This window comes from Myotis davidii, unplaced genomic scaffold (assembly GCF_000327345.1).
Source record: "Myotis davidii unplaced genomic scaffold, ASM32734v1 scaffold245, whole genome shotgun sequence".
Classification (NCBI taxonomy): Eukaryota; Metazoa; Chordata; class Mammalia; order Chiroptera; family Vespertilionidae; genus Myotis; species Myotis davidii.
In genome coordinates, this window is record NW_006296225.1 from 591,368 (window position 1) to 607,631 (window position 16,264).

General features: G+C 39.1%; 1 protein-coding gene across 1 annotated transcript in view; it reads right to left on the reverse strand.

The window, feature by feature from the left end:
* The window catches only part of AADAC (arylacetamide deacetylase), a 14,153-nt gene extending 4,112 nt beyond the window's left edge, over positions 1-10,041 (reverse strand). The window contains exons 1-4 of the mRNA XM_006771133.2: positions 9,765-10,041; positions 6,302-6,524; positions 3,123-3,192; positions 1,908-2,079 (exon numbers count right to left, since the gene is read on the reverse strand). Of these exons, the coding sequence (XP_006771196.1) occupies positions 1,908-2,079; positions 3,123-3,192; positions 6,302-6,524; positions 9,765-9,902 (603 nt within the window). The 5' untranslated portion in view covers positions 9,903-10,041. The remainder of the gene's footprint in view (positions 1-1,907; positions 2,080-3,122; positions 3,193-6,301; positions 6,525-9,764) is intronic.
* Positions 10,042-16,264: the final 6,223 nt, after the last annotated feature.

A 16,264-nucleotide genomic window follows, 5' to 3' on the forward strand; every position in this document is an offset into this window, starting at 1 on the left:
TTCAAAAATACCATTCAACATTTCATTTTATGTAATACTGGTTTGGTGGTGATGAGCTCCTTTAGCTTTCTCTTATCTGTGAAGCTCTTTATCTGACCTTCAATTCTAAATGATAGCTTTGCTGGGTAGAGTAATCTTGGTCATAGGTCCTTGCTATTTACCACATTGAATATTTCTTGCTACTTCCTTCTGGCCTGCATAGTTTCTGTTGAGAAATCAGCTGACAGTTGTATGGGCACTCCCATGTAGGTAGCTAACTGCTTTTTCTTTCATTGCTTTTAATATTCTCTCTTTGCCCTTGACATTTTAGTTATGATGTGTCTTGGTGTGGGCCTCTTTGGGTTCATCTTGTTTGGTCTTCCAGGATTTATTAGTCTATTTCTTTCACCAGCTAGGGGAAGTTTTCTGTCATTATTTCTTCAAATACGTTTTCAATATCTTGCTCTTTCTCTTCTCCTTCTTGCACCCACATAATACAAATGTTGGTATGCTTAAAGTTGCCCCAGAGGCTCCTTACACTACCTTCTTATTTTTGGATTACTTTTTCTCTTCTACTTGGGTGTTTTTTGCTTCCTTATATTCCAAATCACTGATTTGGTTCTTGGAATCCTCTACTCTACTGTTGAATCCATGTAAATTATTCTTTATTTCAGTTAGTGAATGCTTAATTTTTGACTGGTTCTTTTTCATGTCTTTGAAATTCTCACTAAGGTCCTTGAAATTCCCACTAAGTCTCTTGAAGCTCTTATTAAATCATTGAGCATCCATATAACTATTGTTTCAAACTCTCTATCTTATAGTTTGCTTGCTTCCATTTAATTTAATTCTTTTTCTGGAGATTTCTTCTGTTATTTCATTTGTGATGTTTCTTTGTCTCCCATTTTGGCTGTTTCCCTATGTTTGTTTCTATGTATTAGGTAGAGCTGTTATATCTCCTGGAATTGGTAAAGTGGCCATGTGCAATAGATGTCCTGTAGGACCTAGTGGCTCAGCCTCCCAAGTCACCTGAGCTGGGCACACAGGTGCATCCCTGTGTAGGCTATGGGCACATAATTTTTGGTATCTTTTCTTTTGTTGAGAACAAGATGATTATCCTAAAACTACCAATAGCCAAAATTTATATACTTTAAAATATATATTAAAATAAACAATAAAAACAACAGCAAAGTTTGTTTTGTAGCACGATAAACTTTTGTGCAATATTTATGATTATAATTAAATTGTAGACATTTATTTGTAGAAAAATTAGCATTTTTTTTCTCTATAGGAACATTGCTTCCAAGCCATCAGTGTTGAATTTATTTCTTTGGTTAGATAAACCAGTATCCAAAGCAATTTTACTCATAATCTATTAGACTAATTCTAATTAATTATTACCACATTAAATTGATAGTTAATAGGTGTCTAGTTTTAGCTAAATGTCATAGAAATAGTGTATTAATTGATATATGAAAAGTATAGTTCCTTCTGCAAGTGAAGAGTATTTATGAACCTGCTAACTTTTTTGTCCATAGGCAACTTTGTTATTCTGGTAACAGTTTTCATGCACATTTTATCATACTCCACTAAAGAATACTGAAATCATCTGATTCTCTGGTCATGGTGATTCGTGTCACTGATTGATTTCACAGGTGCAATCTCCTAATATAACAAACACCGTGGTACTTACCTGACCATACCAATTAGGTTTAAACCAATGATCTACAGTAGAAAGAAGATTTTATCATTTTATTTTTTTAAATATGGCAGGAGGTAGGATTAGAGGTACTAGATATATTAATCTTCTCTGAGATGATTTCTATGTATCTCTAATGTATTAATATAACACATTTGCATTAATATTTTAATGTTTTAAATAAATAAATTTAAGTGTAGGATATTTTTAAAAATAAATCTAAGCAACATACCTGTTGAGTCACTGCTGCAGCTAAATTCCCTCCAGCACTGTCTCCAGAAATACCAATTCTTTTGGGATCTACACCATAGCCTTTAAGAATATCTTTGCGTAAGAACCACTTTAATGCATTATACACATCTTCAAATTGATTTGGAAAGTGGTATTTAGGTGCTAGTCTATAGCTGTGGGTAGAAAAACAATTTTAAGTCAATATTTATAATAAAAATGAATGTATGTGTGTGTGTGTGGTGTGCACACGTACCCATTTGTGTGCATGCTTTTGCCTTAAAATCAAAAGTAAAATTTTTTCTTTAGCAAACATATTTTGAATTACAATGAATCTAAAGCCAGACTTAATCCTAATGATAATGCTGGATATGAAAACTTTCACAAATGTCATTTTTGCATGAGTAGAGGCCTGAATGCAAAACTTGGATGGAGATTAAGGAAAAAAATCCCAGATGATAAATACCTAAACTTCTTCCAGAATGTTGTTTTCTTTGTAATCATTATACTTTTTTACTAACCAAAAAATATTAAACAAATATTAAACAATTTTATTCCAACTTAACCTAATGATCAAGTTGGCATGCAGTCATTACTATGTGTTTTTTTTCATTTTCTATTATTGATTATTGATCTAGAATGCTTTTTAGAATAGACTGTGCTTGTATTCCCAGGTTATTTAGTGACTACTTGCTTTTGATGAAGAATTATACCACAAAATATACTATACTAATTGCTTTACACATACTTTATTATTATTTGATTTTCAAAATAACTTTATGACATAGGAAATATTATATGAATCCCCGTTTACATATGAGAAAATGGAGTTAATATGAGATTTAACTGTCACAGTCACTCAGTAAATTCTAGAACCAAATTTTGAGCCTGATTCTCTGTCTCTGAAGCGCTCCTTATTCACTCTGCTAAGAGTAGGGGAGAAATCCAACAAAGGTCATTAGTTAATAAAATTTAACATTTTAATTGTATTCTAACAATTTCTTGACAGCCTGTTTTTTGATCCCCACTTGCCCCACCTCTCCAACTCGTTTCGCTCAGTCTCTTTTCTGGTCATGCCCAAGCTCACTTTCTCTATTCTCATCCTCTGATTTCCATTTGAAACACACCTGGCATAACCATGGGATGATCAGAACATCGGAAAACATCTCACTCTATAAGGCACCTGGCCAAAACCCAAACCAACCAACGGTGCTCTTACTTGGTTGAAATGACAACAGCATCAAGTCTATTAGCTGTTCGTCTTGACAGCACATCATAAGAATACTGAGCTGAAATAAACAAAAAGAAAATCAGAAACTGACAAATAAATTGACAGACATTTTTTCCCCCCAGCAAAAAGCCTATTACGACATCTCATTCCTCATGAAAATGTTTTGGAAAAATATTTCTACTATTTCATCACAGCTCCAGAACATGAATTCTCTTGCTCAGTGATCCTGTGACATGCACATTGTCAGGTTTCTTGTTCTTCCCCACATTTTACACTGTATAATTTAAGCAATTTCACTCTTCTCAAGATTAAACTGTGCTCTCGTCAATCAGCACGTGTTAGGTGTTGAATGAATAAACATAGATATACCTCCCTGACTTTCAGGAGGTCACAGCCTACTGGAGACAGGAGCTGGGAAGGTCAAGCATGTAAACTAAAAGCAATATACTAGTTGCTTTAATGGAGGGGTAGAGAGAGTGCTCTGTGGAATAGTATTAGATTTCATAAAATTTGCCATAGCATGTTAAAGAAGAGTAAAAGGAAATGGGGAGAGCTGAGACCTGATGTTGGCATTCATATTTCCAAGGCAGATGAGAAGATATGTGTTTTCTGGGGTTATTTTGGCCATCTATATGGATGGGGTGAGGAGAGCTCACACATGTTTGCTACTGTGTTTGGAAAAGTGCTTCCTTAGGCACATAAGGAAAACTTAAGAAAATAAAATAGGATTTGCCAGTAACAAGAGGAGGGAGAGATCATAAAGTACTGACTGGAAATATCAGGATATAAAGTTGTCACAAAAGGTACATCCTGTGGACCATAAAAAGAAGAGTAGATATTCTCTTGTGATGTTTACTAAGTTGGGTGCTGAATAGTCTTCAAATGTAAAATACACACTAAATTTTAAACTTTTATTTAACATTTCCTATACAAACTCATGCTTGTATTTTGGATTAGGACACACATTTTTAGTATAATTTTCTTTAATACTGAAAGAGAAAGCATCAGGCAAATACTATTTTGCTTCAGAACTTACTCTTATTTAGTTTTTTTGCCTTGGTAAGCATGCTCCCACTCTTTTTTGTTCTTGTTAATCCTCACTCGAGGATATTTTCCCTTTGATTTTTAGGGAGAGTGGAAAAGAGGGGGAAAGACAGAGAGAAACATTGATGTCACAGAAACACAATTGGTTGCCTCCTGCACATACACCCACCAGGCCCCAGGCTGGGAGGAGCCTGCAACCAAGGTATGGGCTCTTGATGGGAATCAAACCCAGGCTTCGTTGGTCCGCAGGCCTATGCTCTATCCACTGAGCAAAACCGGCTAGGGTAGCATGCTCCCAACTCTTTAGGGGAACGTGGATGGAAAGATTTTTTAAGGGACTGCTTTGGGCAGCAGGAACTCATGGAAACTAACTGAGGCATGACATAGTGGCACAGTCAGATTTTTTTTTCTCAGATTTAGTCCTAAAAACATCACTTCATTGCCAGCTGATGACGTCACTGCCTGAATTTATAGACAATATTAGGATCACACCCTTTACTGATCCAATTTACATTTCTAATCTACATCAGTACTCATCGATACCTCTTTTTTTTTTCCTCCTGAAAACAGAGAGAAAGCATAACAGAGAAAGTTAGGTTCCTCCCTGTGTGTGGTGTCAATACTCCCCTTTGTAGGGAGTCCAGTTCCCTTCCACATCCTATAGGTCAGGCAAACTTCATCCCGTCCTCCCGTGCCTCCTCCCACATTTCAACACACTTCTATTTACTGCTACCTTTTTCTTTTATTTTTGAAAATATATTTTTATTGATTTTTATAGAGAGGAAGGGGGAGGAATAGAGAGTTAGAAACATCCAGAAACACTGATCAGCTGCCATTTGCCTGCCCCCTACTGGGGATTGAGCCTGTAACCAAGGTACATTCCCTTGACCAGAATCCAGCCAGGGACCCTTCAGTCTGCAGTGGTTCTCAACCTTCTGGCCCTTTAAATACAGTTCCTCATGTTGTGACCCAACCATACAATTATTTTCATTGCTATTTCATAACTGTAATGTTGCTACTGATATGAATCGTAATGTAAATAACTGATATGCAGGATGGTCTTAGGTGACCCCTGTGAAAGGGTCGTTCAACTGCCAAAGAGGTCGCGACCCAAAGGTTGAGAACCGCTGGTCTAGAGCCCTTGCTCTGTCTAACTTCAGCTTAGAAACATGTTCATAGACCTTCCATATATAAATATAAAATATGTATTTAAACATAAATATATAATATGTAAACTTTATATAAGATATAAAATTTATATTGCATATAATAAAATGATATATTTTAGATATATTTGTAGAAATGTAGGAAGTGAGTGCATAAAATAAATTAAAATGTGCATTTTAATTCTTGTTAATCCTCACCCAAGCATATGTTTGTTTTTACTGATTTTAAAGATAGGGGAAGAGAAGGACAGAGAGAGAGAAAGAGTGAGAGAGAGGAAGAGAGGGAGAAACATCAATGTATGAGAGAAACATTGATTCCTTGCCTTTCATATGTGCTCCCAGCAGGGGTCAAACTCATTACCTGGGTATGAGCCCTGACAGGGAATTGAACAGGCAAACTTTCAGTGCACGGGAAGACCTTCCAAACAACTGAGCCACACTTGCCAGCTGTACATATATTTTACATAAAATAAAAATAAAGTGCACTTACTCAATTCTGTGCTTCTTTTCTATCTAAAACGTCATCATTCCTTCATGGCTAAATTTATTAAAAGACTGCCATTGCCATCTTCATTTCCTCACTTCTCCTCCACTCTTCAACTCATTTGATTTTGGTTTTCATTACAACATTCCATCTTATTTGCAATTAACAATCTTAATAATAAATTTCTATGTTCATGAAAGTTTTCTCCTTCCCTGAGATTTGCTACAGCTTTGAATATTTATTTCCTTTGAGAAATAAATTTAAAGTAACTTTTTAAACTAACATAATTCCAACTAAAGAAATTTCAGACAGCTGAGGTATTCTGTTATCTGTGATAATTAATTAATAGATGCTTATCATATGGCATATATTTTATTAATATATTTACTCTGACATTGAAGGTATGTCGGAGTAAATATATTAATAAAATATATGCTATATGATAAGAAAAATTTGCAACAAGGGGTACCTACCAGCACTCCCCAAACAGAAACCGCCACCATGAATGTAAAATAAGCCCCTTCTTAGGGCCTCTGACTTTCGCTTTGGTACATATACACGGACAGGAACATTGCTGAAAGTTGTGTCCATCACAGTGACAGTTTCATCAGATGTGGGTGGGACCTTTGGAAAGCTCATAAAAAAATTCATAGTGTTCATGTAATGGTTGATTCCCAGGACTTCACCAACCAGGGCCTAAAAGGAAAGAAAGAAAACAAACACCATCCCAGGTTACAAACAACAGGTGCCAGTGTTGTTTATGAACACAGACGCATGCATATGTGCTCCCACGAGCCCTGTGTCCTGTTACCACAGCTGTATCTGAATGACACAGAAATATTCGAGATTCAGAATCTTTACCATAATACTTGCCTCATATTAAAAAAAGAAAAGATATTTAAAGATTTCTTGAGATATTACAACTTGGAAAAATCTAGGCTTCAGTTTATTATGAGCTTTGAAATACATTTTAAAAATATATTTAATTTCAGAGAGGAAAAGAAAGGGAGAGAGAGATAGAAATATCAATGATAAGAGAGAATCATTGATTGGCTGCCTCATGCAAGCCCCACACTGGCGATCAAGCCAGTAACCTAGGCATGTGCTCTGACCAGGAATTGTACCATGACCTCCTGGTTCATAGGTCGACGCTCAACCACTCAGCCACACCAGCCAGACAGACAGTTCCACATGATGACTAGGCCCCAGCATGAGGGTGCCCTCTACCTGCTCCTCTCTACAGTGACAGAAGGGGTGGAGACTCCTACCCCCAGTGGACCATCATCTGTGCTCTTTATCTCTATCTAATCTAAAAAAAGAGGAACATGCAAATTGACTGCCCCTCTGCTATGCCCCAAGCCATGCCCACCAGCCAATCAGAGTGACTATATGCAAATTAACCCAACCAAGATGGTGGCCAGCAGCCACCGAGCTGGAGCAAGCAGGAGGCTTGATTGCCCTGGCGATGGAGGAAGCCGACTTCCTGCCTGCCCTGGTCGGCTGTGGCCTCTGCTCCAGGCAACAAAGTTTCAATTATAGAAGATAAATAAATCCTAGAGACCTGCTTCCAGCCAGCCTCCAATTGGAGCTTGGTTGGCTGGGGGCTGTGGCCCGCCTGCAAACAGCCACCAGCCCCTCACCCAAGATGGCCACACCCTCATGGGGCGAGGGTCCCCGCTGGGGGGCTTGGCCAGACTGCAAACAGCCATCAGTCACTCCCCCAGACTGGCCAGGCACCCCAGCAGGATCCCCACCCTGAAGGGGGTGTGGCAAGCCTGAAAATGGCCCTTAGCCCCTCACCCAGGCTGGCCAGGCATCCCAGGGGGGACCCCTACCCTGAAGAGGCTGTGGCCAGCCTGCAAACAGCCATCAGCTACTCATCCAGGATGGCCAGGCACCCCCGCAAGACCCCCACCCTGATCTGGGACACCCTTTACGGCAAACCAGCCAGTCCCCACCCGTGATGGCTGCCAGTACAGCAGTGGTGGTGGGAGCCTCTCCTGCCTCCTCAGCAGCGCTAAGGATGTCCGACTGCAGCTTAGGTCTGCTCCCTGCTGGTAAGTGGACATCCCCCCAGGGCTCTTGGGCTGCCAGAGGGATGTCTGACTGCCAGCTTAGGCCCAATATCACTAAGAGTGGGCCTAAGCCAGCAAGTGGTCATCCCCAAAGGGGTCCCAGACTGCAAAAGGACACAGGCCAGGATGAGGGCCCCCGCAAGTGCACAAATTTTTGTGCACTGGGCCTCCAGTAGTGTTATATATGCTTCCCCATGTTGCCCAGTGTGTTTTGCACAAGCACTCCAATCAATTAACAGCGTGATTTTGAAGAAATCACATACATATTAGTGATTTTAAGTGTTAACACAGAAAGTTGAGATGCAGGTCACAGCATTTACTTACTCAATTTTAGCAAATAAATTTAAAATTTCTACAACCTATGACATAGATCAGGTATCAAAAATTATCCCATAAAAGTAGTTTATGCCAATTTAGTTGGCCTTCTGGCTTTAAATTAAAGTACAGAAAATACAAGACAATCTTTCAAAACATTTATCACTGGGCTCAAGTCATTTATCCTGAAAGAATGAGACTATTTCAAATATTTTTTAAGTGATAGAGAATGGCACTAAGTTATGCCATTTAAGGACAGGAATTTAGCTATGAAGACAAATTGCAATGTTGTACAAGAAAGTACAAAGTATAAAATTTTTAATGTGACTTTATAATTCCACAAGTTTTTAGATTATACTAGGAAGTATGACAAACATAAAACTGAAGACCAAAAAGCCACCAGTGTGTGCTAAAACTATCACCCATATCTCTGCAGTTTGAATTGAATAATTAGGGTTTTAAAGTTTCTTTGACTCTTCCCTTTAGTAAAGTATTGTGAATTAGAGCAGCAAATTAATATCTCAGACCAGTTTACTCTCTTTATACTGACTCTAAATCCCCAAAACAATTTTTGACGTAAATTTGAAATTTCAAATGATAAAGAGGGAAAATTTTGACCAACTCTGGAATTGATATGCTCAGTGTATGGACAAAATCGTTTCTTATACCTTAGTCATACAAAGCTCTATCAGCTAAGGAAGTAAATAACAGTTGAATTTCTGATGATCAAAGCTAAGAAATAGTGCCTATGTTATACATTGCACTTATTCAAAGCTATATTAAATGCCAAAAGAGATTGTTAAAATAACTTTAAAAAGGGAGTGTGTGTGGGGGGGTGGGGAGGTGGTGGCAGGGGGAGAAGCAAGGAAAGCCATAAAACCCAAGAGTTTTATTAGTCAGGCTAATTGTCCTTGGATTATCTTTTTTTTTTTTTTTCTGCTACAGACAAATTGCTACCTAGAGGATTAAAGAAGATAATTAATGGTTTCATTTCTAGGTAATGAGCTTCACTCAGAAAGAACCATAGGACTTTGAGGACCAGCCATGGTGGACAGCTAGTCAGCCAGTTGCTTGGTCACTTCAGCAGCTCACCATCTACTGGACATCACACATTTCCCTGGCCTTTACCAGCGACCTGTTTCCAAATATCTCAGTAAGAATTCATTTTCATGTCTGAATACAAGATCATTGCACAGAATGTTGTAACTAACCAGAGTATTGCTCAGTCCTACCATTCCTGCAGTTCATGCTTTAACATGCTTCCTTCTGGCTGTGTTCATGCCATGACTCAAAAGAAGACTTTTTGTTTTTCTCAGCTGACACAATTTGTCCTTTAATATTTAGAATCAAAACTACTTGACTACTTCCTTCATTTTCATTCTGCTAGTGGTCGGCCTTAAGGAATAGTTAAAATATAAGAAAAATTTTAAAATCAGCAACTTAAAGCGAAAATGTCCAAGACAATAGAAGTTGTTAGAAGAAATACAACAGATATATTCTCCTGATTAAACTGTTAGATATTGAGTCAATAAAATTCTATACTTACCACATTTGATATGGTGTTTAATATGAAGGTCAACCCAATCAGTTTCCATGGCTCCTCTATATTATCTGGGAGAGGTGTATAACCATAATATGCCGTGAAAATGCCCACCAACAGGAGCAAAATAGTCTTTCTTCCCATGCTGTTTCCTGTCTGCTCTCCTTGCCAGTACAGCAAATACACTTTGAAATATTCAGAGACAGAACTTTCATAGCCAGGTTTGGACCTATCATAAAGTGTTATGTAACTCCCTGAACACAAACTCCACTGCTCCCTGTGTTGTTTCATTGGCTGTTCAGAAATAAACACTAGGAGGACAAAGATCACTGTAAACATACAGCACTTACTGTTTGCGAGTTTTGCCTTGTCCAACTTCCTTACTGGGTGGCTAGGCAGTCAAACAATTTATTGCATATTATGAGGTGCAGAATACTTTCATTATTTTTTTTAAAGGCCTAAGGAAAATTCAACAAACCCGGTATATGATTCAAATAACACATCCCAGAGAGAAAGAAAACAAATCTTTTGAAAGTATTGGGAGCTTTTACAAAGCAAGATGTATAGGCTCACTTAACTTTTATAGGATTATAACTTTCGATTGTCTTGCTACAACTTTGAACGCCAGTAAATAATACTAGTTAGGTTAAAATTATACCACGATCATGAAGATAGCTAACAGTTTTTGAGCACTTAACTCTGTAGTCGAGTCAGTATACCAAAACTTTTAAATTGTATTTACTCTTCGGTAGTACTACTGTCATGTGAGAGAGCAATAAACAGACGGAGGAAAGTTCAAAAGTTGCACAAGCTCATTCGGCCCTATGGAGTGAAGCCAGGACCGCCCTCTGTGAGTCTCTTACACCGAAACCTCACTTGACCCAGTTCATCAGTTAGTCTCAGATCATAGATAAGCAAATGAGATTAAGATGAATACTTTGCCAAGATCATGCAAAACCAAGTGACAGTGTTGGAGACACTAATTGTTCGCTGAATATCCATGTGCCCCCTATAATTTTTAGACCCCTTCTCTAGCAGTGAAGTAAGGTGATGGGACCCCAGCTAGCCAAAGGGATCAGATATAAATTCATGTGTGTCATTTCCAGACAGACATGATTAGAATCCACAGGGCCTGGAAACTACCTCTTGAGTTGGTGGCATCACAAAATATAGGAATCGAACAGGCAAACTTTTGGTGCACAGAATGACGCTCATTCAACTGAGCCACACTGGCCAGGACAGTCGAGGCTACGTTAAAAGATAATTTGGCTGAATATATGATTTTAGCTGTCCTTTTCTCAAATCCTTTAAATATGTCATTCTGTCATCTTCTAGCTTGTCTAGTTTCTGAGAAATTTGCTCTTCAGTGAAGTTTTGTATCTCTGTATACTGGTATACTGTATTTCCCGCCGCCCTCCCTCCCCCCCATGTGGTTTCTTTCAATTATTGGTTTTCAGCAATTTGGTTGTGATGTATCCTTTTATAATTTCTTCCTGTTCATCTTACTTCAGGTTTGTTGAGCTTCGGGATCAGTGACTGCAGTTTTCAAAAATTTTGGGGGAAAATGGTTGTATTGAGCTTAGACAAATACCCATCCTTTTTGGGTTGTAGTTTGGGTTGTGGAATTGGTTTAGCTTACAGCTCCCGTTTATTTGCTGGCCTCACAGAGTTATGTCACCCCTTTCAGAGCACATTGTGCAGCTGGTCTAGGATGGCCCAAGACATTTTTCTCAAGCTCTTTTTTTATATAACATTTTATCCTGTCCAGAGCTCTACATTATGGTTCCAGCTGCCTCAGTCTCCCCAACTTGCATTTTTACCTCCTCAATTCCGACCAATTACCTGAACAACGATCTGTAAGTTTCCTCCAGGCAGAAGGCTGACACAATTGTAGGACTGACCTCATTCATTACTCTTCTCTCCCTTAAGGGTATTTGCCATTAGCCCAGGTATGAAAACAGGTATTTCAATCATTGTTTAAAAAGTGTATGCATGCATATAAGCATATTGACACAGACAACAGGGGGTGAGGGTGAGGGCAGGACTGGGGGGTTGGGGAGAACAATGAGGGGATAAGGACACATTTTCAGTGGTTCTCAACCTTCCTAATACCGGGACCCTTTGACCCCCAACCATAAAATTATTTTAGTTGCTAATTCATAACTGTAATTTTGCTACTGTTATGAATCGTAATGTAAATACCTGATATGCTATATGTGTTTTCCGATGGTCGCGACCCACAGGTTGAGAACTGTTGCATCAATAAAGAAAAAAGAAAAGAAAAAGAGAAGCTGTCTGTTTCCACCAAGGCCAGAAGTGAAACTCAAATTATTTTTTAAATGAACATGCCTTAAAACTGACATTTTATTGTATAGTTTTATGCAATAAAACTATATCCAAATGTTAACACGTGGATACATTTGTGAAACTACTATGCAATCAGGACACAGAACACATCCACCACCTCCAAAACTCTTACTTTCTGAACCTTTGCAGTCGTTTCCTTTCTCCACCCCTCATCCCTGGAAACCATTGGTCTGTTCTCCATCATGATAGTTTTTTCATGTAATATAACTGAAATCATACAGTATATACTATTTTGAGACTGGATTCTTATACTTAGCACAACCCCTTTGGCTTATGTTCAAGTGCTGGGTGTATCTAATTGGCTATTTTAGAAAACAGATTATCTAAACTGTAAAGGGTCTGGCTTTTATTGTATTCACATCTTCCTCAGAGTAAATGACAGGGCTGTTTGTACAGCAAGTACCAAATACAAATATGAGACAATAAAGGCATAGGAGACTGCTTTGTTTGGCAAGTTCCACAATGAACACAATGTGATAGGTATTTTTATCAGCAAAACATAACATGGATAATATTTTTGGGGGTCAAATTGCTGATTAAACATGCAATTTCCACTGCTATATCTCACTGGAATCATTGTATGAGTTCTTACCCAGGGCATTTTCATTATTTGTACATCATGTAGTTTGTCCTTGACTAAAGACTGAAAATTCTTCTCTCTTTCTGCTGAAGGCCAGTAGTGCTAAAATTATTTTTTGTACAAAACCCAAAAAGATGTAACATTATGTTCTTGTAATTATGTATACTCCCATATACTCATCATAAGATCTAAAAACTACTTGATAAGAAAATAAATATAATCTATACAAATAAAAGGTAATATGCTAATTAGACCAGATAGACCAAATGTCTTCTGGATGTCCTTCCGGACAAAGCCGCAGCAGCTGCGAGGGCCGAGGAGGGCTGGCAGCCATGGCGGCTGGCAGTGGCAGCAGTAGTGGGGTGATGGGGGTGGCATCTTCCCCTGATAGGTCCAGTTGCCTTCCACAGAGGGAGGCCAGACTGTGGCTTAGGCTCGCTCCCCTAAGCCATCAGTAGGACATCCCCTGAGGGCTCCCGGACTGTGAGAGGGGACAGGCCGGGCTGAGGGACCCCTCCAGTGCACAAATTTTCATGCAATGAGCCTCTAGTATTATCATGAAAGCATTCCTCATTAATCCATTGCTGTCAAACTTTAGAAAGTTGAAAAGTTGTCCAGTTGTTTCTGCATCTCTACATGTACAATATATATTTTTAAAGTGTGCATTTGATACTATTACTCAAGATGAAAATCAGTAATGCAATCACCCATATCAAATAATTACAAGTGGTAAATAAAGCTCAAAAAATGTAGAAGAAAGTAATTAATAAAAATATGAGAATTAATTAATGCCATTAAAATAAACATGATATAAAAAGGATCAACAAAAGACTATACCACCTTTATAAAAGTTGGTAAATTGATAAATCCTTAAGTGGCTCATAAAAAAATAAATAACAGAAATAAGAAAAAAGACCACTACAGATTCTAATGCCATTTTATTTTATTTTTTAACTTTATCTTTATTGTTGAAAGTATTAAAGATGTCCCCCTTTTATCCCCATTTACACCTCCAAACATGTTCCCATCCCCTCCCTAGGCCTTCCTCGTCTGTCCATGAGTTATGCATATATGCATATAAATTCATTGGCTAATCACTTTTCTTTCCCCTCCCCTTCCCTCTGAAATGCTCAGTCTCCTGAATGCTTCCATGTCTCTGGATATTTTTTATACATAAGTTTATTTTGTTCATTAGATTCCACATATAAGTGGGATCCTGTGATACTTGTCTTTCTCTGACTGGTTTATATCACTTAGCATAATAATCACCAGGTCCCTCCATGCAATCTCAAAAGGTAAGAGATCCTTCTTTTTGACAGCTGCATAGTACCTCTCCAGTACTTGTTGTTTGCTAATTTATTGATGATAGTCATTCTAGCAGGTGTAAGGTGGTACCTCATTGTCATTTTAATTTGCATTTCTGATTATTAGTGACATTGAACATGTCTTAATATGTCCCTTGGCCATTTGTATGTCCTTATTGGAGAAGTGTCTATTCAGGTCTTCTGCCCATTTTTAAATTGGCTTGTTTGTCTTCTTTATGTTGAGATGTTTGAGTACTTTATATATTTTGGAAATTAACCCCTTATCAGATGTATCATTGGAAAATATGTTCTCCCATACAGTGGGTTCCCTTTTAACTTTGATGCTGGCTTCTTTTTGTTATGCAGAAGCTTTTTATTTTGATGTAGTCCCATTTGTTGATTTTTCCTTTGTTTCTCTTATCTTAGGCCATGTATCAAAGTTCTGCTCCATGAGACAGCCGATATTTTGTTTCTATGTTTTCTTCTAGGATTTTTATGGTTTCATGACTCACATTTAAGTCTTTTGTCCATTTTGAGTATATTCTTGTATATGGTGAAAGTTAGGGTCTAGTTTTATTTATTTATTTTTTGCATGTACCTGTCCAATTATCCCAACACCATTTATTGAAAAAACTGTCTTGACTCCATTGTATGCTCTTGCCTCCTTTGTCAAATATTAATTGAGCATAATGGCTTCGATTGATTTCTAAGTTCTCTTATTCTGTTCCATTGATATATATGCCTGTTCCTTTGCCAGTACCAGTCTGTTCTGATTACAGTGGCTTTATAGTATAGCTTGATCTCTGGTATTATGATCCCACCAACTTTCTTATTTTTTTTTTCAAGATTGCTGGGTCTATTTGGGGTCTTTTTTAGTTCCATATAAATTTTTGGAGTATTTGTGTCAGATCTGTAAAATATGCTGTTGATATTTTGATAGGGATTACATTGAATCTGTAGATTGCTTTGGGTAGTATGGACATTTTAATGATATTAATTTTACCAATTCATAAACATGGTATATTCTTCCACTTGTTTATATCTTCCTCTATCTCTTTTTTCAATGCTCTGTAGTTTTCTGAATACAAGTCTTTTACCTCCTTGGTTTAGTTTATTCCTAAGTATCTTAAATTTTTTTTTGTTATAATGGTAAATGGGATTGCTTTTATAGTTTCTCTTTCTGAGAGTTATGGTGTATACAAATGCCATTGATTTCTGGGTATTAATTTTGTATCCTGCTACATTGCCAAATTCATTTATTAAATCTAGTAGTTTTTTGGTGGAGTCTTTAGGGTGTCCTATAATATAATTTTAAAAGAGAAAATATTATAAACAACTAGAGGTCCGGTGCAAAAAATTTGTGCACTCGGAGGAGGAGGGAGGGTCCCTCAGCCCGGCTTGTGCCCTCTTGCAGTCTGGGCCCCCTTGAGAGATAACAACCTGCTGGCTGAGGCCTGCGCCCGGGTGGCAGAGGGCAGGCCCAATCCCTAGGTGCAGCCCCTGGTCAGGTTCAGAGCAGGGCTGATTGGGGAGTTGGGGCGCCGCCCCCTGTCATGCACACAGCAGGGCGGATTGAAAGGTTGCGATGCCACCCTCAGTCAAGCTCAGGGTAGGGCCAATTGGGGGGTTAGGGCACTGCCCCCGTCACACTCCAGGCAGGGTCGATGGGGTGGTTGCGGCGCCACCCCCTATCACACACAGAGCAGGGCCAATCAGGGAGTTGGGGCACTGCCCCCTGTCACTCACAGAGTAGGGCCGATAGTGGAGTTGGGGCACCACCCCCTGCCACACATAGAGCAGGGAGGATCAGGGGGTTGGGGCACCTTCCCCTGTCACGAACAGAGCAGGGCCGATCAGGGGGTTGTGGCCCCGCCCCCTGTCACACACAGAGCCGCAGGGGGATCAAGGGGTTTGGGCGCTGCCCCCTGTCACGCTGATCCTGGTGCCAGGAGGCCTCACGGCTCCGCTGATCCCGGTGCTGGGAGGCATATTACCCTTTTACTATATAGGGTAGAGGCCTGGTGCACAGGTGGGGCCGGCTGGTTTGCCCTGAAGGGTGTCCTGGATCAGGTTGGGGGTCCCCACTGGGGTGCCTGGCCAGCCTGGGTGAGGGGATGATGGCTGTTTGTAGCTGGTCACACCCCCTTCAGGGTGGGGGCCCCCACTAGGGTGCCTGGCCAGTCTGGGTGAGGGACTGAGGGCTGTTTTCAGGCTGGCGGGTGACTGAAGCTCCCAACCGCTCCTTTATTTCTTTT